The 22,527-nt window shown below is 35.1% G+C and overlaps 2 protein-coding genes across 2 annotated transcripts; one reads left to right on the top strand and one right to left on the bottom strand.

Annotated features, from left to right (window-relative positions):
* Positions 1-503: 503 nt before the first annotated feature.
* Positions 504-7,259, bottom strand: LOC108980541 (histidine kinase 3-like). Its single transcript, XM_018951484.1, has 11 exons — positions 6,777-7,259; positions 6,056-6,337; positions 5,652-5,821; positions 5,112-5,324; positions 4,591-4,777; positions 4,442-4,493; positions 4,101-4,330; positions 3,902-4,000; positions 1,989-3,124; positions 1,239-1,604; positions 504-1,034 (listed from the first exon to the last, which is right to left on the bottom strand). Exons 1-10 carry the CDS (start codon positions 7,257-7,259, stop codon positions 1,340-1,342), a joined length of 3,117 nt encoding a protein of 1,038 aa, XP_018807029.1. The 3' UTR covers positions 504-1,034; positions 1,239-1,339.
* Positions 7,260-18,446: 11,187 nt separating this feature from the next.
* On the top strand, positions 18,447-22,265 carry LOC109010063 (J protein JJJ2). Its single transcript, XM_018990774.2, has 2 exons — positions 18,447-18,633; positions 19,207-22,265. Exon 2 carries the CDS (start codon positions 19,329-19,331, stop codon positions 21,624-21,626), a length of 2,298 nt encoding a protein of 765 aa, XP_018846319.1. The 5' UTR covers positions 18,447-18,633; positions 19,207-19,328; the 3' UTR covers positions 21,627-22,265.
* Positions 22,266-22,527: the final 262 nt, after the last annotated feature.

Below are 22,527 nucleotides of genomic sequence, written 5' to 3'. Positions count from 1 at the left end.
TATATTTTATGTAAAAATTTAAAAAAATTATAAATGAAAGGCGTTTTGTATCCTAAATATAAAAATTTAGAAGACTGATTGAAGAATTGTAGTTGCCATCGTCGACAGCAGGGTTCGAATTTGCAAGGCTGAAATCGAGTAATTCTATATACAATCATGAAATGCATAAATACTGCGTAATCACTTTGCAAAAAAATTAAGATTTACTATTAAAAAATTAACGTGAATCTCATGTTTTATTCATTTTTTTTTAAAACGATTACGCAGCGATTGCACAATTCACAGTTATAAAGATATTTTCTCTTACAATTTTAGGATGTAAATTTCACTTCTTTTCAAAAAAGTAAATGAATCTGAGACCGAAACCCAACAGATTTCAAGTCAGTCTGCTTAACCACCCGGACATATCGACAATCATTAACAAAGTTGGTTAAGATAGATGCTTTCATTGAATTCTAATATGGCTTCATGTGTTTGCACTGATCCGCAGTGCTTCAAAGAAGTGTAGAAATCAGGCAAGAATAGTGACATTACTCGAATTTGATACAATGTGATAGTTACATGAATCCTCAGTCGAACAAATTGTTCGAAAAAAAATAAAAAAATAAGAAGAAAAGTGTGGTTCTATAAGTAAACATCAAGTTATCAACCATGCTTATTGTAGTCCTGACTAATATACACAATGCACTTCTCCTGTTGCTGAGAAGCTATATTTCATTTCTTCAACAGAACAAATCACTATGACACGAGTATTAACACTTGATCAAAGAGTCAGAACTCTTCAAGGATCACATTTTATTCCCTGATCTTCTATGATACATCAAAGCCTAGGGGTTTTCTCCGCCATTTTCGACTAATATCTCTGAATTTTAGGTCCAACCGGTCCGAGATGAAAGGCTTGGAGATGAGATCAACTTTGCAAGTGAAAAATCAACTGTCTTCTATATCTGGCTCATACAAAAATCAAGAAAAACTCAATCCCAACCTGTCAAGCACGGCTTCTATATACACTGCTACAAGAAACAACTGTCTCCCTGGATATTATAACAAACACAGCAAGAAGTCAACAAACTAGTAATCGAACAGATCTATGAAAAAGAGAAAGGAACAACTGGAATGTGATGTGAGCCTAAAAAATGCATTTGATGTGAGCCTTTGATGTCACCACAAATGCATTAACCTCCAAAAAAAGAAGAAACTATGTGTTGAAGAGTAAGAAACATGAGTGGTGATCTTACTTTTTGGAAGAACTCTGAACCCATTTAAGCATTCCTATGCATACACGAGAACAGCTTGCCGTGCTTATCTCAGCAGCAAGCCTTTAGAATGTAAGTTGTCTCTATAAATTCCCATTTGAAGCCGATTGGAAATGGCGTGAAACCTCTCTATAAAGTTGTTGTGCTTCAAATGGTTTTGAAACATATCCATCCATTCCACATCTTATGGATTCCTCATGCGTAGCCTGTATTACATCTGCTGTCATGGCCAAAATGGGAACATGCCACTTTGAAATATTATCATAAGCTTCCAGAGATACTTCCCCACTTCGAATAAGATTATTGATACTACATTCCACTTCCCTAATTTTTCTTGTAGCTTCAAACCTGTGATGGAGAGAGATTAATGGTTCTTAGATCTAGCAATTGATCCACCAATCGTGTCAATAATTAGTAAAATGGAATAAGATCATCAATGGAAAGAGAAAAACATGTAGCCCAATGAGAGTTATTGTTCATAACCACCAATAGCAAATTTGATGCAAATTACTCCCATCACATATATGGCAGCCTAAAATTTTCTAAATGGTTAATTAGACAACTAGAAGTACAGATTCTAGCCTGACATCATTAGAGTGATATTCTAGTATCATTTATACTTTTTTTAATTTTTTAATATAAGTAGTTATCATTTATACTTAATGAAGCCTTTAATCCCCAGTAAAAAATTATTTAAATCAGAGATTTTACAAGCAATCAAGAAGAGCATACCCATCCATTTCCGGCATTTGGATATCCATGAAACATGCATCAAAATGGTGAGGTGGTTGAAGCAATGAGATAGCCTTTTTCCCACTGTCTGCACAGACCACATCAGCTCCATACTTCTTCAAAGCACCAGCAGCTACTTTAAGATTCACATTATTGTCATCTACAATAAGGATTTTTCTACCAAGAAGAAGATTGCAGACAGACAAGCCAGAAATCTCCCCAGTGCGGGGTTTCCCCTTGCCCCCAACACCCATGGCTCGCTGTAATGAGGCAGCAAGCATGCTTGCTCTCAGGGGCTTCATGACGATCGGCAGGGTGCGATCACTTGAAGTTGCAGCTCTTGTTCTGCATGGGCTGATAGAACTAGCGAGAAGGAACAACTTGGGAGGCATCCCACAATCAACCTTCTCTAAATTATTGATGAAATGAGCAGAAATGACTGAATCCCTATCCCAAATCTCCTGCTCAACAAGTACCATATTGGTAACTGTTTTGCCACTGTTTATGCTAGACAAAACTTGATTGAATTCAGAAACCACTTCAACATGAATTCCTAGCCGTTGGATATGATATCTTGACACCTTGGCACGGACTGGTCTCGGGTCCACAACTAATGCCATCATGCCCTGAAATTCGGAGGATGCAAGATTGGATTTGTTGTTGATTTGCTGGCTTTTATGCTCATTTGGATCGGAGCAGCCTTTGGTGAAGACAGCAGTAAATGTAAAGGTAGAACCGATCTTTGGTATGCTCACAAAACCAATTTCCCCATTCATTAGACCAACTAGACACTTGCTTATGCTTAGGCCAATACCTGTCCCTCCATGTGTTCGGGAGATGGAAGGACCCACCTGCATAAAAGGAGTGAAGATACGAGATTGGGCTTCAAGAGGGATTCCTACTCCTGTATCCTCAACAGAAACAATTAGGTTGATAAGGTCAGAGGAGGACAATGAGAGAGGACAAGTGGATCCTTCTCCACTGAGAGTCTTAAATCCTTCCCAGCTGCAGCGCCTATCTGCAACAGGGAATCCACTCAATGTGTTCTTCGATGGTGATTCCATCTCAACTCCTATTGAGTCAATCACTTCCTCTACAAGATGAACAGTGACAAATATGTGCCCTTTCTCTGTGAACTGTAATATCAGTAAATTATCAGCTCCTCTATTTATAAAAAGAACATGCAAGATAGTTTACTTTAATGAGAAATACTTTAGCCACAAAAGATTACACAAAAGTAAACCCACAAACTAATGTGGCTTGATGCAATACATTAGATTATAAAGTTACTTTTATTGTAAAGTAGATCTAACGAATCACATGAAGTCATATCAATTTGTGGGTTATTTTTGTGTACTCTTTTTGTGTATGTAACACTTCTCTTTAATATTCATTAAAAGAAACTCCTTTCACTTTCCAAAATTACACGACACCATTATGCCTATAGCACAATTCAAAACACAAGCATTTTCAAAATGAGTTAATTCCTTATATCTACTCAATTTCTTCATTTTATTCTTTCTCCACCAGATACAAGGAAGACACTCACCCACAAGATAAACCATTAAATATCAAAACCAACTTTGGTTTGCATGGGGTAATGACTGAATAAATTCCCAAGATTCATCATTTTCTCCCTTTTCTGAATCTACAGTAGCAGAAAACAGATTTTTTCCCAACACTTTTGATTATATACAACTGACATTTTTCTTTTTATTGGCACTGGGTGTCCGAGAACAAAGTCCCGACTAATCTCAGGAGTGCACAAGCACTCAACAAGAAATTTCCTACAAGAGGATTTAAACCCTAGACCTGGAGGGAGCATACCACCAAGACCAAGACCTTTACCACTTGAACCAAGCCCTAGGGGTTGATTATGTACAACTGAATTTTAGAACCTACTTTGTACTTACTTTGATTGAGTTACCCATAAGATTGGTAATGATTTGACGAAACCTTCCTGGATCACCAATTAGCATTTCAGGAACTCGATCTGAGATATAAACTGCCAGCTGCTCTTTCCACAATTTTGGCCATGCAAAACCATCAATTTAACTATTAGACAGTGAAAGTGTGCAATGAAAGACAATTCAAACCTAGAAACAATTATACCTCCACTCCTTTTTCCTGGGACTTTCCAGAAAAGAGTGAGAGAATATCATCCAAAATTGCTCTCAGATCAAACCGCACAGCCTCAAGCTCAAGTCTACCAGATTCAATCTTTGCTTGGTCTAAAACCTCATTTATGAGTGAGACAAGAGCTTTTCCACTGGCCTGTGCAGTTCTGACATAATCTTGTTGAGTAACATCCAGATCTGTGTCCATGAGCATATCCAACATTCCTGAAAAATTAAGAGCATTGCATTTCCATGGTTTAGAAAGCTCTCTATCGTGACCATTGGGCCATACGTATAACTAATTTCCATTAATGAAGGACAGTGTCAAATACTCACCGAGAACACCATTCATTGGGGTTCTGATCTCATGGGAGACGGTAGCGAGGAACTACAGATGGTTGAAATTTGTTTAGGGCCACATTTGCATGAAAACATGAAAAGCAACTTAAAAAAAGTTGTACCGAGTAATTCAAGATATCAAGTACCTGGGATTTTGCAACATCAGCAGCCTCAGCTCGTTTTTTGAGTTCCATCATCTTATGGTAATCATCTTCAACTTTGGCAATTCGATTCACAGTTGCATGGAATATATATCCAACAAGTAATGCAATCACGAGGATGCCAATAGAAGTTGTTATTGCTAGCCAATGCCACGGCGGTTTTTGCTTGAATCTGTATCAGGCATAAACTTAGTTTTCAACCCACTTCAAGTCTTCAACTCCTAAAGTTTGATTATTAATATATTTTTCCTCAGAAGTTACAGAAGACTGGTTATTTGGGATCCAGTAATAGCAGCCACATCAACTAATTAGACAGATAAGTCTTACAATGGCAGCAACTCATTACATTATCCCTTTTTTTTTTTCTTTTTTCTTTTTTTTGTAAAAGCATGTAACTTTTCGTTAGTCATTATGTGACGCTTAATTGGTACAAACTAGCCAAAGGGTTCGATATGGTGCAGAAGCTGAACCCAGAATAATTGGTACAGAGAAGAGCTTATTTTTACCTGCAATGCATCTCATGCTTCCTGAAAGGATCTCCAAAATTAAGGGTGCTAACATGCTGCAAACCATCATCCGATACATTCGAGCCATACATGCTGATTGGATGTGGGTAATTGGTTGTGTCATACACATTCACAATGATAGTCTGTTTACTAGCAAGCTGTTGAAGCAACTTCTCCACAAGTGATTCAATATCAAATACTCCCCCAAGATATCTGCTTGGCAGCACATACAATGGTGAAAAGGTTTCTTATTAGTTTCTTTATTTATTTTACATGCTCCAGTTAAATGCAAGAAATCCATTTTCTACGATATGGCATCGGCAACATGACTCTTAATCTTCCCAGAACAAGTTCAATGAGTACAGTAAATTCAAGTATTATCAAGCCATCGCTCCTTTTCCATATATACATATGTGTACTATGCATGTACATACATACATATATATATATATGCAGGTTTTACAGCTGTCATTCTTCTTTTTCTTTGTAGAGGGCAGGGGGAATTTTGAGGAATTCAGAAACCCTAAGGAGAATGCATACCCATCAGTTGCTTGAATTCTCTCATTCAGCGTAACATTTGAGGGGAGATCTGCCTTGTAGACAGCAAATGTCAATATAACTCCCAGACGATTTGTTTTTACTAGCCTCAAAGGAGCAGATAGAACCCCCTTTCCTGATGCTCTGGCACGCAACACATTCTCACGATCTTCCTGTTGGTACATAACTTGTTGAAATTTTCTGAATGAAGATAATGTATGAAATCAAATACTTCCAATAACGTACAATGTCCGTAGTGTCAAGACTTTAGAATTTCTGAGTCACAACCATATGCGGTTTAATTGAAAAAGGGTTCAAAATTCAGTTTAATCATTCAAGATCGTCACACCAGAAAACTAATGAATCACAAGAGACTATGCAGAAGATAGACAAAAAAAAAAACTAACCTTCCCCGACAGCATATCAAGTGAAACCACATGAGAAATGGTATCCTGTGCAAAGATGACAGGAGCATATTCTTCCTGAATTAGGGATGGCTCTAAGGCTTCTGCGGCATAATCATCCTCATGAACGGGGTTTTGTTCAAGGGTATCCATCCTCTTAATGGTCCAGCCTTGTTGCTTCTCGAATTGTTCCCTTTCTGAGTGGAGCACCCTAACAGCATATGCCACACCACTTGTGATGGGCCTCTCAAAAGCAGTTCTTTCCGTGTACCTTGCAAAAGTCCTCTATAGATTGTGAAAGTTAGATTGCTTTGTTGACTAGATACTAGTGATAGTAGGCAAAAGAACTCGGATCTGGTTTTAGATTAAGCTAAATTAACAAAGATAAAAATTGACCTCAAATCGATTCGCTATTTAGCACCTTCAACTCATCTCCCATATGTAGAAAATGCATCAAATGACACAATTATGCTATGAAGTTGTAGAAGAATGAGAAGCTAAGTGATTAATTGTTGTTAAGTGATCAGCTTAAAAGAAGTCGCCGAAAAATAGCTCAAGTACGGTTGTGAATTAAGCCATATGCCTCATAATTAACATTCTTGACCAAAAGCAATAGAAGAAACAAGTTCGAAATAAGGCAATTAAGCACTTTTATTGAAGAGTTGTGGATTCCGTCAAATTTTAGAATCCGAAATTGCTCAAATATGAAAGAAGATGAATTTACCTGATCAATAGCAGAGGGGTTCTTGCCATGGTGGAAGGTTGAGATCATAATCGACATGGCTTGGATATGATTCATACTCACATTAAACTGATCCTGCAACATCCTAGCCCTCTCGTCACACATACTTGCAAGGGTCTCTTTCCTCTTATCAGTAGCTTGTAACCTCATGTAGCAGAAGATCGACAGAGACACTATGGTCCAACCAAGTACCCATGTAATCAAGAGCTTCCTCCACCATGCTTTGGGGACTTTCTTAGACCCAATATACTGGTAGTAGTGGTGGATCTTCCAACTGTTTCCCGAGATCTTCTCCCACCATTTTAGCCACATCTTGCCACTATCACCAAGCAAACCAGTCTTGGTGTCCACTATTCCACTATTTATGAACCAGTTCATGGAAATTGCAGACACAATCCAGTAACATAGCATCAAAAGCAGATGCCCCACCTTTAGGCCAAACCCAACCACGTGAAGCAAACTCATCAGAAACAGTTACCAACTCAAGTTAACAACAAACAGTAACAATACGAGGTGAGATTGACTTATTGCTCCTGGGGTGTCGAGAGACCCAGTATCAAATCCGCAGAAACGTTCTAGTTAAACCCAACATCAAGAAGCGGGTAAAAAACTTCGAAGAAGTTGAAAGTGAGGAAATGAAGGAGGACGAAACTCACCCACTTCCAAACTCACCAAAAGCAGATAGATTGAAAAGTATTGTGTAAGTGGAGAGATGATATCTTATCCACCCAGACAACTTCAAAATTGGAATGCAAGAAGAGCCCAGGATTAGGGGAGATAAGAATTCACAGACCAAAAAAAAAAAAAAGGAATCTCAAGATTCAGAGTTTCTAATCCCAAACAATTTGATTTTATCAGTAAACCACCAACCAAAACCCAGGACAAGAAATGGGCTAAACTAAGCAACAAAGATTCGAAATTTAGTTAAACCAAATCAGAAAACCAACTCCCCCAATAAAGAATCTGACACGAGATCTAGTTTATAGGGGTTTCGACCTTGCTGAAATCAAACAAGAACGAATTTAAGCATGTGTGTTCTAAAGTTTGACTCTTTTGAGTAAACAAACCTGAATAGAACTACGCACAAAACACAAGAAAGACCAGAAATGGTAGTAGAAGAAGCAGCGACAGGGAGATAAAAGAAGGTGAGCGGAGTAAAATCATGGACATTAAGAAAAAAATGAATCACCAAGAAAAAATTAGAGAAGAATATGGTAATGGTGGTAGAAATGTCTGCTGCTAGCACAGGCCATTATCTCTATCCACATAGTCCACACCATCCAACCCCCCCAAAAAAATATATTTCAAAGCATAAATGTTATTTTTTTTATTATTTAATATATTTAATTATTGATCTCTATAAAATAATAATATAATTAAAATATATGAAGACAGGAAAGGTATAGTTCCACTTGGCAGAGATCAGAGTGCTTTTTATAACTTTCCTTCATGTTCGTTCACATCCCAATTATCTATTCAATACCGCCAGACAACATGTACACACTAGGTTGTTTAACTCTGTGGTTGCATGCCATTTTTATATGACAAATCTACCCTTGCATGGAAACAGAATTTCACTTTTCTGCCTAAATGGCATTTAGGTACCCCCTACTTTACCCAACTCGTCGGTACCCATCACAGAGAACCAGTGTCCAACGAGTGGGCAAAGAGGTAAGGCACCCATTATTAGAATCTCTCAAGGTCTTACTATTTTTTTACTGTGTTGAAATCTAAATAAACTTAGAGGCATACAGCTCCATCAAATTCATTGAAAGTCTCGAAAATACATCCAGTGGCAAACTTTTTTTCATCAATCCAAATTGCTCCTGAAATCGTTTAAAAAACCCAAATATTCCAGTAATCTTGTCAGATACTTCTCTTTGTTTTGAATCTTTATTTTGAATATTTATTTTTTAAGATTCCGTTTGAATTAAAAAATAAGATGATTTATAAATAATAATAAAATTTATAAATTAAATTTTATAAATAATAATTAAATGAATTCAAATTCGCTCTAAGTGATTATAAAAATTATTTGTAATATACTTCATTAATCTGGGTAAATTCAAAATGACACTATTATTCTCCAGTGATAGTGACATGACGTCCGATTTATAAGTTGAAACCCCACCAATGAAAAACTTAAATATATTGTACCTTGTGACCACCCCTGCCCCTCGAAAGGAAAAGAATAATAACTAAAGATCAACAGCTTGGCTCCTTTAGGCTTTATTTATGGCTTCTGCAATTTGCTTACCGTAATGGGAAGCAGGAAAAACTATGGGGTTGGAAGAGAGAGTGGGGGCATGTAAGATGAGATTGGAGGGCGAAATGGTCATTTACAAGTGGGCGGTAAATGACAAAATAGTAATTTGAGAATAAAGCAGTGGCAAAGGAATAAGGCACTTTAATCAAGGCTGGTCAGGGAGTGATTAGGCCAATCACTACTACGGCTCCGCTTCGGCTGTCTCTTTCTGACAGCGACGTCCCACGTCAGAGCACCGGTTCTCTGGCTCTTGGCCAATCGGCTTGTAATGCCCATTGCCCACATTGGCTTTACCGCCATACGTGTCACCTGTGGGGACGTGGGATAACATTATCTTTTCTCACGCGTTCCTTGGTAGTTTGTAAATTCAACTAATCTCAATTTATTATTATAATTTTTTTAAATTTTAAAATAAAATATAATAAATAATTTAATTTTTTTTAAATTTTAAAATAATAATAATAATAAATTATATTCTAATAATATTTTATCATTTCAATTTAACTTATTTTAATATCTTTTTTTTAAATTAATTTAATTCTAAATTATTTAACGTTAATAAAATTTATTATTTATTCCATATATTCTAATATTATCTTGTATATTTTGATGGATGTTTTTAATTTTCATAGATATTATATATATTAATGCTTATAAATATAAAGATTCAAATAATTTGTATGATATTTAATAAGGTTGCGACTTTTTTTTTCATTTTTATTTAAAATGCCCACATTATAGAACATATAATAAAGTCAATGATATATATAATATATATACAATTATGTTATAATTTATTTTATAAATAATTAATATAATTACATCACTTCATTACAATAATCTCAAGTTATAATATAACTATATCCCATTTAAAATAAAGTTGTAAAATAATTATTAAAAAATTATAAATTTATCTTTATTATATTAATTAACTTAAACGAGCTACTCAAATTTTATAGTAATTTTATATTAACAAACTAGATATTTATTCAGCTGTATATATATGTACCGGGTGATGCTACAGCCCCCGCTGGGGGCTCCCGCTGGGAGCTCCCGCTAGAGGTGTAGTGTTATTTTATATGTGTTTTGTTTAAGTAATTTTTTATATAGATATTTTATTATTTTAAAATATTTTAAAAAAATAAAATAAATTTAAAACATCATTCAGAAAATATTTTCTTAATCAGAAAGTAAAAAAATATATATTAAAAAATACTTTCTTAATCATGAAGTAAAATAAAAAATTATAAAAAATATTTTTAAAAAAATAAAATAAATTTAGAACAACATTAAAAATACTTTCTTAATTAGAAAGTAAAAAAAAAAATTTATTAAAATATACTTTCTTAATCACGAAGTAAAATAAAAAAATATTTTTTTATAATTTTTTATTTTACTTTGTAATTAAGAAAGTATTTTTTAATAATATTTTAAATTTTTTTATTTTTTAAAATTATTAAAAAAATCTATATAAAAAATAATTTAAAAAAAAATACATAAAAAATAAACTCTCCAGCGGGAGTTCCAAGCGAGAAATATAGCATTTCCCATATGTACCGCAGGCCCTCTGTCATGCTCGGACGAGCTTGTCGCCTGTCAGCTCTGCAAGTTTACGTCCTGCGAACTAACCATATGTATAAAGTACTGCTTCATTAAAAAGTAACTTGTCCGAGTTGCCAAGGTTTTTAAAGCTGTTTCTTTTTACTACCCATCTACTATTTGTAATGTATTTATTTTTTTACTATTTTATTTTAAGTATTTTTTTAACATCCTTAATCATTAAGAAAAAATTAAAAAAATATATAAATTTACTAATTATCACTTCCTTAACTATTAAGTAAAATAAAAAATTATAAAAAAAATTAAATATAAAAAAAGTAATAAATGAGTAGTAAGAAGGTAGTAATTGTATCATTTTCCTTCTTTTTTTCTTCTTATTCACTATGCTCAAATCGTGTCACTTTTGTGTTGGTCCAAAATGTTGGTGTGAATGGAGACGGCCAACACGTTTTATACGAATTAAACTATGACGTGTGACGAATGGAGACTTGTGCTCGATCATATAAATTTTATATTTATTCGTATTTTTTAAATAAATTATTTGATATTTGCAAGCTGCATAATTTTAAATACCATTTCTCATTTTTTAATAATAAATTTTATTCTTTTTAAAAAAAATTAAGTGAATTTTGTTACGTAACATTACTCATGTAAAAACTATTTCATAATTATAAACTTTCGAGCGACAAAGTCTGCCACTATCTTGGTGATACCATTTATGGTCGGAAGTGATGGATCAAATGATTATTGAGTGTGCAATTTATTACATTATTGAAAGTCGTAGCCATGCACATATACTTATGAGAATATAAATGCATACGCATAAATAAATGGAAAATAAATGCGTTTATGAGTTTAGACAATATCCGTGCAATAAAAGAAACTGACAATCGGTCTAGTGTAATTTTTTCACCAACTAGTGTAGTTACGAGTGGGAGTAATAAATATAGCTTGAAGGTTGCTGTTGACTACGTGTTTCACGACTTTGGACAAATCTACGCAAGTAGTGCCACAGCCACTATATGAATTGTTCAGAGTCCGATAGTGTTTTGATACGATTCTACGGTGATATTTTATATGTTCATGATGGTTAATAAAAAATAAATATTGTGAAAATAAAAAGAGATGATATCAAGATTTATATAATTCGACAATATTCTTACGTCTACGAGGGTTTGGATAGGAAAATCTCTAATATAATATATCTATTTATAATCATTCATGGATCCTCATATATCACTGTATAGAGACGGTTAAAACTTTTTCTCAATATATTTCCATTGATTCTCTATTGATTCGTCTCTCGATCGTCTCTTGATCTCTCCATTTTATCAGTACAGTCCCCTCTAATGTTGTCTGAGCATCCCTTTTTATTGCGGATGCCAGCCTGCCATGAGGTGGCAGATCTCTCTTGCGTGAGTCTTTTTACTTTATTCTCCTGACCTGACATTTTACAACCCTCATATATCTTTTGTCTCTCTCTTCTCTCCTCTAACATTTGCAGTCCTTATATCTCCATTCTCTCCTCTTTTGTCTTTTTTTTTATCTCCATTTTTGTCTTTAATGATATCTTGATGGACTCGAGTCACTCGACCCAATTTATAGGCTATGGCCATTTTTTCCACTTCACAGTTGCATTTGACCCATTTTTAAAGCTGTGCACGGCACACTTGATACCAAAATGGTGAACTTTGTTAATTAGCCATAACTTGAAGTAGCTAATATAAACTTGGGATGTATTGTCTTGTTTAAAAAGATGTTAACGATTCAATAAAATATCAGTTCATATATGGCGCCCCCGACCCCTATGTATGGGAATATGGGAATCGAGACATCCGGATGATGATAATACGGTCACGCATCCCAACGATAGTACCAAGTGTGTGTATATGTAATAGTGTATAATAAACAACGCAACAGATAATTTGAGCAAGTCAACTAAGTATCAGAATTTTTTATACAAATTAACACAAGTAAAATGATTAAAAAAAAATTATACAATTATCCAAAAATAAAATATAATACAAGTCCAAATACAAATACGAGTAATCCCAAATGACTCGTCGGGCGGAGCCGAATCCTCAGGCTCACCTTCAGCTCGTTATCCGTGGTGTAGCGAGTGACTTCGTAACGAGCGATGTCCAGTTCCGCGCCCAGTGCGTTCGTGGCCAAGCATCCTCTAGCCCCCGCTAGCAAAGGGGCCACAGAGTCGGCACGAGAGCATTACCATATTGTTGTCACCCAGCGACAACCCAGGGGACGTCACTCAGTATATTCTACTCCCGAGTGACCAGGTGAGCTTCACCGAGATAATGCCCTATCTCGGCTTGGGGTCATGATACGCACGCACCCAAAAATCATTTATCACATGAAAACTCAGTTTCCAATAAACACATAAACATGAATGGAATTACATGAAAACTCAGTTTCATTTACAAACATGATCATGCGTGCAAATATGCAATGTACATGAAACGTCTCAACATCCAACATCCAACAATTCACAACACAGTCCAAAACACACAAACAACTTCATCCTCCAATTCATTTAGCCTCCCTACTCCTCGGACTCAGTCCGACACAACCAACCAATTCACAGTAAAATGAGTTAGTACAATAATACATTTAAATCACGAAAGTTCTTTAGAAAAATACTCACAACACTTTATTATAATTTTCGAAGAATCACGGAAGTGTAAGAGGTAGCAACATGGCAATGGAATAGTGCAAAATGCACTGTGGCCATGGGTCTCAAAAATTCACTTTTGAACAGGGACAAACTAAGACCCGAGATGATTAGGGAATGGCTTGAGGATGTCAGTGAAACTAATGGTGGTGGTGGTTGGCCGTGGGTGTCGGCGTGGGAGGTGTTTGGAGGCCAAAATGTTCAAAATGAAAATGTGGATGGTAGAGCTTCAGCGGTGGCTGATCGGAGCTGGGGATGAGTGGTTTAGGTTGCTGGGAGGTCAAGGAATATATGGTGAAGAAATAGTAGTCAGAGGAGGCGCGATGGAGGCACACGAACACAAGAGGTGCTGCGGCTTGATGTTGTGCGTGGGGGCTCACAGTGGCGCGAAAGGGGCTGGAAATTGGAGGGTGAGGTCACCGGCCGAAGAGGAAGAGAATGATAGGGGCAGTGTCGACCACGGCGGCTTACGGCAGTAGTGGCTGGAGGATGATGAAACAAATGGGAGGAGGGAAGGGCTGCGCGCGGGAGAGAAGAGAGAGAGAGGAGAAAAAGAAATGGGGGAAAAATAAAATGAGAAGAAAATAAAAAGAGGAAAAATAAAAAATGAGGAAAAGAAATTAGGTACAATCCTCACATCTCGAGTCACAAAAATGATCCAACGAAAAAGATTTTAAAATAGCAAGTTAAATAAAATAATTTAAATGTAATGATTAAATTAAAATAATATAATTAAATTAAAAAATAAATTAATTTAAAATAAAGAAAAATTTAAATGCATAACAATAACTAATATTAAGGAAACATATCGAATTAATTTTTACAAATTAAAAATCATAAAAATAAACCCACTAAAAATCTAATAAATTTAAAATAAGAGAATTAATTTTTAAATTAATAAAAATGTAGTTTGATGCCATGGCATGGGTTAAATGCCACCTCCCAAACACATACCTGAGTTTGCAAGCTCACCAGAGAACATTATTGAAAATGTTCAAAAACAAAATTAATTCAATGAAATAATCAGATTCCCTAAAATAAATTACGATGACTTTCCAAAATGTGATTTAAAAGTCTAAGTACGGACAAATGGGAAAGTTGTGTATCGTGCTGTCTTTGCATAATCTAAAAGTTATTATTCTAAAGTTGACAGCAACTTCGCAACTAAAGTCTATACATATATATATATATATATATGTATGGGGATGAACACGTTAGTTCAGTTCATAATATGTGTACTCTATCGACTTATTTGTGTCCCTTCGGTAGTAGGAATTTGTTTATTTTATTTATATATTCCTTTTTTATGACCTATATAGGAGTCGCAAAGAAGACAGACGACCCTAGATTTGGGAAATCATCAAAATATTTATTGGGAAGAACAATGTTAAATATAGTTTTATATCGTGCAAGTATCGTAAAATATTTAAAAAAAAAATAAGATTCATATTAGAAAATAATTTTTTTTCATATAAATCATAAATTTATTTATTTTTTTAAAAGAATTTTAAAATGGCTGGCTCTATAGCCACCGCTCCTAGTCTCGTTGGGAGCCACCGATAGTGTTAAGTATTGTATTTTTTTATTTTACTTTTTTATACATATATTTTTTTAATAATGTAAAATATTTTTTAAAAATATAAAAAAATGATAATATCATTAAAAAATACTTACTTAATTATTAAATAAAAAAATATTAAAAAAACTAAAAAAATATATAACGAGATCGGAAGTGGTGAGAGTAGCTTTACTCTTTCAAAATGTCTATGCATTCTTGCACGTTTTAAAATTATAAATATCAATTGATTCAATTCTCTGTGAAAAAACTATCTCATTCGAGAATAAAAAATTCATCAAAAAAGTCTTGGGAAAGTTTTGTCCAAAGTTCAAACTCCAACCTACAAAAGAAATAATTATGGGTAGAGTATGACGTTTATATATATAAAGAAATGATAGTTATTATAATTTTTTATTTTACTTCGTGATTAAGAAAATATTTTTTAATAATATTATAATATTTTTAAAAAATATTTAAAATAGTCATATTACAGCTCCTGTTGGGGGCTCCCGTTAAGCTTAACATGTACTTTTTTATGTGTAATTTTTTAATTTATTTTTTATATAGATTTTTTTTTACACTATAAATATTTTTAAAAAATAAAATAAATTTAAAATATCATTAAAAAACACTTCCTTAATCAAAAAGTAAAAAAAAAAAAATCATTAAAAAACACTTCTTTAATCAGAAAGTAAAAAAAAAATCATTAAAAAACACTTCATTAATCAGAAAGTAAAAAACAAATCATTAAAAAACACTTCCTTAATCAGAAAGAAAAAAAAATACTTCCTTAATCAGAAAGTAAAATACAAATAATTAAATATTAATTTTTATTCTATTTCGTAATTAAGAAAATATTTTTAAATAATATTATAATTTTTATTTTATTTTTTAAAATATTTAAAATTATTAAAAATATCTATATAAAAATAAATTTAAAAAAATATATAAAAAAATGCTACAGCCCCAGCAGGAGCGGCATGTAGCATTTTCCTTTATATATATATATATATATATATATAATTCTAAAGGAAAATACTTATAGCATCCCCAACTTACTGCTCAATTTTACAGTTGATGCATTTAACGCTTGGCCGGCCGGTAGCAGTGTAGCACCGTCCTCTCTTCTAAATTCATTCATAACATCGATTTAATATATGGACTGTTGACATAGTGATAAGACCTATGTAGCATATAGCTGTACCAGATAAATAAATAATAACTAGGGCTGGCCCCCTTTTCATGCATGTTGGGGATTGCGGCATTTCAATTTTCACCCACCAACACGAAAACGGATGACGAGTTGCTGTCATCGACAAAATTAAAGGAAAAAACAAAAACAAAAAAGACTAATAAAATGAGAATCGTGTGCACGTGTACCACCGTTCAAGCTAGAAAGGTTGTTCTTCTCGAACAAACTACTGGTCTTTGCTCATTACATTGGCCTTCTCTTTTTTAATCCATTTTGATCATTTTTATTATCAATTCTTTTTTTTTTCTGGGGTACTTCTTGCTTGCAGGCCATGATGTTCCAGGCACCATCGCAGCCCTACACTTGGGCGCTGAGAATCCGATCAACGGCTGCGTACGCAGGAGGACGTAATACAACGTGCGGATACGAGACTTCAGAGTCTTTTGAAAAAACAATCCCAATTCGGATATTTCTGTTCACAGAGAACAGATCCACGGTGGGCCAAGAAGCCCATTAAGTATTCGTGTGGTAGCAATGCCTCCACGTGGATCCTATGGTGACAAGTCTCCAATATATAATTATTATTATTATTATTTTCCACCAACTTTGAGAATATACTTCTTTATATATTCGTATGAATTACGTAAGTATCGCTTAAATTTATTATTAAAAAGATTAATTATTTTTTTTATGTAAATTAATTATTTTTTAAAAAATTTCATTATAAATATAATTTCAAAACAAACTATTAGCTTTATAATTAGGGAATAAAATTAAAACAATGAGCCCAAGTTGCCTACCAAAGCTAGTGCCGAATTCAGCCATGAATGAAAAGTACAAAGACACGGTGCGGCGTACTGAGAGTGCCTGACCGACCGGGGTGGGGATCATTAATTAGTAATTAAAAAGTCCCTTGAAACCCGTTAAGAATCAATGGGGCCTGAAACAATTAATTGGATTTCACATGACACCCGCCCGGTCCAGTAAAATCTCCTACAGTAAAAGACTGCGTGTTATGACTATGAAAATTGCCACAGAAAATTTGTTTGATTCCAGGCCCAGACCATGACCCTTCCAACTCCCAACTCCCAGCCCCCAGGTGCTTTACCAGTGCATTACGGTGGCTTTGGCAATGACTTTGGAAGGGTGGGTACGGAAGAGTTATTTAGTAATGATTGGTAGTACTGTTCCGGTTCAGGAATTTGGGTTTTAAAACCGGACCGGAATCCGGATTAGGTTGGTCAAACCCGTGTCGTAACCCAAATTGAAATTGGTTTTTAAAAACCCAAAACCCGGATTCCGGGTTGCACCCAGTTTTTTTTTTGAATCAAAACTTACATGTTATGAATATTATTGATGCATCATTCAAGCTCTATTTTTTTTTTTTTTAAATCAAAGTCTACATCATTCAAGCTCTATTTATTTATTTTTTAAAATCAAAGTCTACATAATCCTTGACCATTAATAAAAAACCACGTGGATAAAAGAGTAAAAAAAAACTATAAAATAAATTATTCATTGGACATAATATGCTTTTCCTTTTGAGTTTATGTCCATTTAGTTGCTACAAAAGAATAAAAAAACAAAACAAAACATTCAAACCAAAAAGAAAAGAAAAGAGAGTACTGGATTGTATATGGATTTTTCTATGCGGGTATTTGCCCGGATTTGTTCTGGGCCAGAACCTGTAACAAGAACTCAATTATCAGGGTTTCGGACCACCCGGCCTGGATGAACAGACCTAATGATTGGAGAGAAATGTTATTATTTAGATTCTTGCCATTTTGCAACGTTCTTGGAGAAAAAATGGTAATTATTTAAGTATGAATATTAAAATTGATTGCCATATGTATTCATGAATATAAGTGCTATTTGAAAGTTTTTACATTACACATCATCTATATAACATAATTTAATATGTACGATTCAAATTTTAAAATTTATTTTCTAAATTAAATTATACTATATATATTATGCGTGGTGTAAATATGCCATTTTGCAACATTCTTGGAGAAAAAAATGGTAATTATTTAAGTATGAATATTAAAATTGATTGCCATATGTATTCATGAATATAAGTGCTATTTGAAAATTTTTACATTATACATCATCTATATAACATAATTTAATATGTACGATTCAAATTTTAAAATTTATTTTCTAAATTAAATTATACTATATATATTATGCGTGGTGTAAATATATTCAAATTAAATTATTCATTATAAAAGTATGTAATAATTTTCTTGTCAAAACTTGTCGAATTGTTATCGGAGTGTAGTTTGGGCTTTTTTAGAATTCTGTCAATTATGGGCCCCTTTTTTATTAAACTAGAGCCCATTTTATAAAGTGATATATGATATACCAACCCTGGTCCAATGTAATTAAATACTGTCATTTTATTTATTTTGTGAATTGCTGTTTGGTGTTTATTTGAGAAGTTTCAGCAAAAGGTCCTGTTGTGGGGATTTTTTTGGGATTTGGCTGAGAAAAGCGGGGCAGATGAGAAAAAGATGGTTATGGAGCATGGCGGTTCTGCGAGTCTAATTCTTCTACAAACACAGCTCCTTTTATTAGGTAATCTAGCCCACCTCTCTGAATTTGGGATATACTAAATTAACTATATCTCTAACCTGATAACTGATTCTAGGGCTTTCTTTCTGAGTATTCAAAATTAGGGTTTTGATCATTGAGTATTATTGTTTAATCTGGACTAGACCTTTATTCACATATATTCAATGAAGATGTTGTATTTTTTCTATTTCGATTCGGTTTGTGTTTCTTAATTTTTGGTATGGTCTCTGTCTGATGCATGAAAGAATTGCTGTCTCAGTACTCATTATCCAACTTCATGAAAGAGAAATAGTACAGAGAACCAGTGTTTTTTTTGTAATTTTGAGCCCTTTTTTTTCAATCTCAGATATCTTCCAAGCTCGAGCTGTCGTTGATTGTATTGCGGAAATGATAACCAGAAAATTTTGTTTTTATTGTTTTTAAATTTTAGTCGGACATGTTCCTCGTAACATTTAAGTTGATTCTTTTATTTTCTTCTTTTTAGTCGAGTCGATACATAACCATATGCTCGTTTCCATGATTCATGTATGGCAGTTTTCTTATCTGATTTTTGTGAACTGGGTTTTGATTCATCAGGTAGATTATTTTTTGAAGTATGAGAAAACACAGAATTCTTAGAGTTGAATAGCAGGCTGGCTGAGGTTTTCTGCTAAGTGGCAGCCTTGTTGTAATAAGAAACAAAGAAGGGGACCAAGGAAATGGAGTGCAATAAAGATGAGGCCGCCAGGGCAAAGGAGATTGCTGAGAAGAAGTTTATGGCCAAAGACATAATAGGGGCAAAGAAATTTGCTTTGAAGGCCCAAAATTTGTTTCCCGGGCTCGAGGGTATTCCCCACATTTTAGCAACACTCAATGTTTATATTTCAGTGGAAAACAAAATAAATGGAGAAGCAGATTGGTATGGGGTACTAGGTGTGGATCCACTAGCCGATGATGAGACAGTAAAGAAACAATATAGGAAGCTGGCGCTGATGCTTCACCCTGATAAGAACAAATCTGTAGGAGCTGATGGGGCGTTTAAGCATATTTCTGAGGCGTGGAGCTTGTTGTCCGATAAGGCTAAGAGACTAGAGTATGACCGGAGGAGGAATGCAAAGGGGGTCCAGAAAGTTTCAGCTCCTACTGGGGGTTCATCAGCACCACCAGGAGGGAATGGTTTTTACAATTTTACCAAAAATACAACTTCAAATGCGAGGGCTCAAAAGAACACCACCCGGGCCGCTAACTCTTCAACTTCTGCTTCATCTCATAAGCCAAAACCCAATACCTTTTGGACTGTGTGCCATCGATGCAAAATGCAATACGAGTATTTGAGAGTCTACCTTAATCATAATCTCCTATGCCCTAATTGCCATGAGCCATTTTTTGCAGTAGAAACAGCTCCGCCTCCTTCAAATAGCTCTAAACCATCCACCTCATGGAATTCTACTCAGAAGCGGCAAAACTCCAATCATCAATCAACTGGTAAAAACACGATTAATTCAGGAAAAAAGAATGACCCATCACCAAATGTTGGAGCAGGAGGGTATAGTAATCCTGATTCATATAAGCAGACTGACTTTCAGTGGGCTCCATTCTCAAGAACGGCAGGTGCTTCAACTGCTGCTCAAGCTGCAAGCATGGTTCAGCAGGCATACGAGAAAGTGAAGAGAGACCGTGAGAAGGCACAAGCAGCCTTAAAAAGAGAGGAGGCCTTGAGGAGGAAGCATCAATCTAAGAAGATGGGCAGTGCTTCGTCTAGTGGCCACTCTAGTGCTTCAAAGAGAAGAAAAGGCCTAGATGATCTTGGTAGTGGCTATGTAAGGGATGCCACAAATCAAATGGGTCTAGAAACTGGAGGATCTGGAGCAACTAAATCTGGATCTGAACTGGCTAATTCTAAAACAGTAGGGCTTGCTGGAATCAATAAGCCCAGCAGCATGAGGGATGTTTCTCATCATGAAACCCAGAATCGACTGATGCAGAAGGCTAGGATGGAAATTCATAAGAAACTAAATGAGTGGAAGGAAGTTAGTGTTGATAAAAATGCTGTTAAAGAAGAGGGGGTTGGGAAGGAGAAATCAAATGAGAAAGGTGAAAAATCTTTGGGAAACAGCGACTTGCCTGGTCAGAACAAGTCTGGCACATCTGTGGATAAGAAGATTGGAGCCTGTGCCACGGAGTCCTTTCCTGGCACTTATGGTGCCAATGTAGATGCAGCAACCTTGGAAACAATGTCGATAAATGTCCCAGATCCCGATTTTCACGACTTTGACAAGGATCGAACTGAAAGGTCTTTTGGAGAAAATCAGGTATGGGCTGCATATGACGATGATGATGGGATGCCTCGATATTACGCCATGATTCATAATATAATATCGTTGAACCCATTCAAGATGCAGATCAGTTGGCTTAACTCAAAAACTAACAGTGAATTGGGACCCCTAAACTGGGTTGGTTCTGGTTTCTCTAAAACTTGTGGGGATTTTAGAATAGGCAGATATGAAATCAATGACTCCCTGAATTCTTTCTCGCACAAGGTTAGGTGGACGAAAGGCATACGTGGGGCCATTTGTATATATCCCAGAAAGGGGGATGTTTGGGCTCTCTATAGACTCTGGTCCCCTGACTGGAATGAGTTGACGGCAAATGATGTAATTCACAAGTATGACATGGTGGAAGTACTTGAAGACTATACTGAAGAACTGGGTGTAACTGTTACTCCCTTGGTCAAAGTGGCTGGTTTCAAGACTGTTTTTCATCAGCATTTAGACCCCAGAGAAATTAGGAGAATTCCAAGAGAAGAGATGTTTCGGTTCTCCCATCATGTCCCTTCACACTTGCTTTCTGGTCAAGAAGGTGAGAATGCTCCAAAGGGTTGTCGGGAGCTGGACCCAGCAGCTACTCCAATAGATCTTCTTCAGGTAATAACTGATGTTAAGGATGAAGAGATTACGGAGAATGAGGTTATATTTAAGAAGGATAATGTAGTGGCTGATGAAGAGATTGGGCGTTAAAAGTGGAGAAGATATTTTATTACATTTGTATATTGGTGAGCAGAAAGTGAGATTCGCCACATTTATGATTGAGGGTCAGGTAGAGCTTACGGGAATGTGCAACTTGAATTTATGTGTGCAAGACCTCATATAATTTGTGACCTCGCCCCTCATTCAATTACAGCTTAGAAAGGGAACTTACACTCTACTTAAAGAGTTCAAGCAGCTCGAAGTTGGAAGCTCCCTGTAGCGTTCATGGAAAATGGAGATTCTTTCAATGATTTAAAAGCTGAATAGAGCTTCTCCGGGAGCCAATTCATTCCTTGAAAAACATCTCTGTATCATCGGAAGGTCATCAATGGGGCCTGCTTGGAGCTGCCGGTTCTTTCTCTTGTATTCCATACCCCTCCAGTTGCTCGAGTTTCACGTTTTCATTTATCTGACTGAAATTGCATGTTCTTTCATATTTCTCTGTAGAGCTGTCCTGTTAGTTCTGTTCAGAAATCAAATGATAGCATAGTTTTGGAGTTGAATTTTCTTTGACGCTTCAATATTGCCAATCACTGCAAGAGATTTTAGATTCTTAATTATATGGTTCTGGTTTTCATACATTCTGATTCTGTGACACTACCATCTTGAAAATAAGTAAATTTTACATCATTGTCTTTTTCCTCCCTATCCAATGCAGACTGCTCTCCACGCTAACTTCTGTGTACCTCTCTTATCAATTCCCTCTTCCATTTTATTAAGGCAATCCTGATGATTATTTATGCGTGTGGTGCTGAAGAAGTCACGATTTGATTGAATGCGTTTTACCATAGGGTTACATAGATAGAGTTGCAGCAACAATATGGAACTCGAGACTCATTTGGCTGCGGAATTTCGGGGTTATGATTTAATATGACGGTGGAAGTTTGTTATA

This window comes from Juglans regia, chromosome 16, assembly GCF_001411555.2.
Source record: "Juglans regia cultivar Chandler chromosome 16, Walnut 2.0, whole genome shotgun sequence".
In the NCBI taxonomy this organism is placed as follows: Eukaryota; Viridiplantae; Streptophyta; class Magnoliopsida; order Fagales; family Juglandaceae; genus Juglans; species Juglans regia.
Note: the sequence above shows the minus strand (reverse complement) of the source record. Positions and strands in the feature narration are given on the sequence as shown.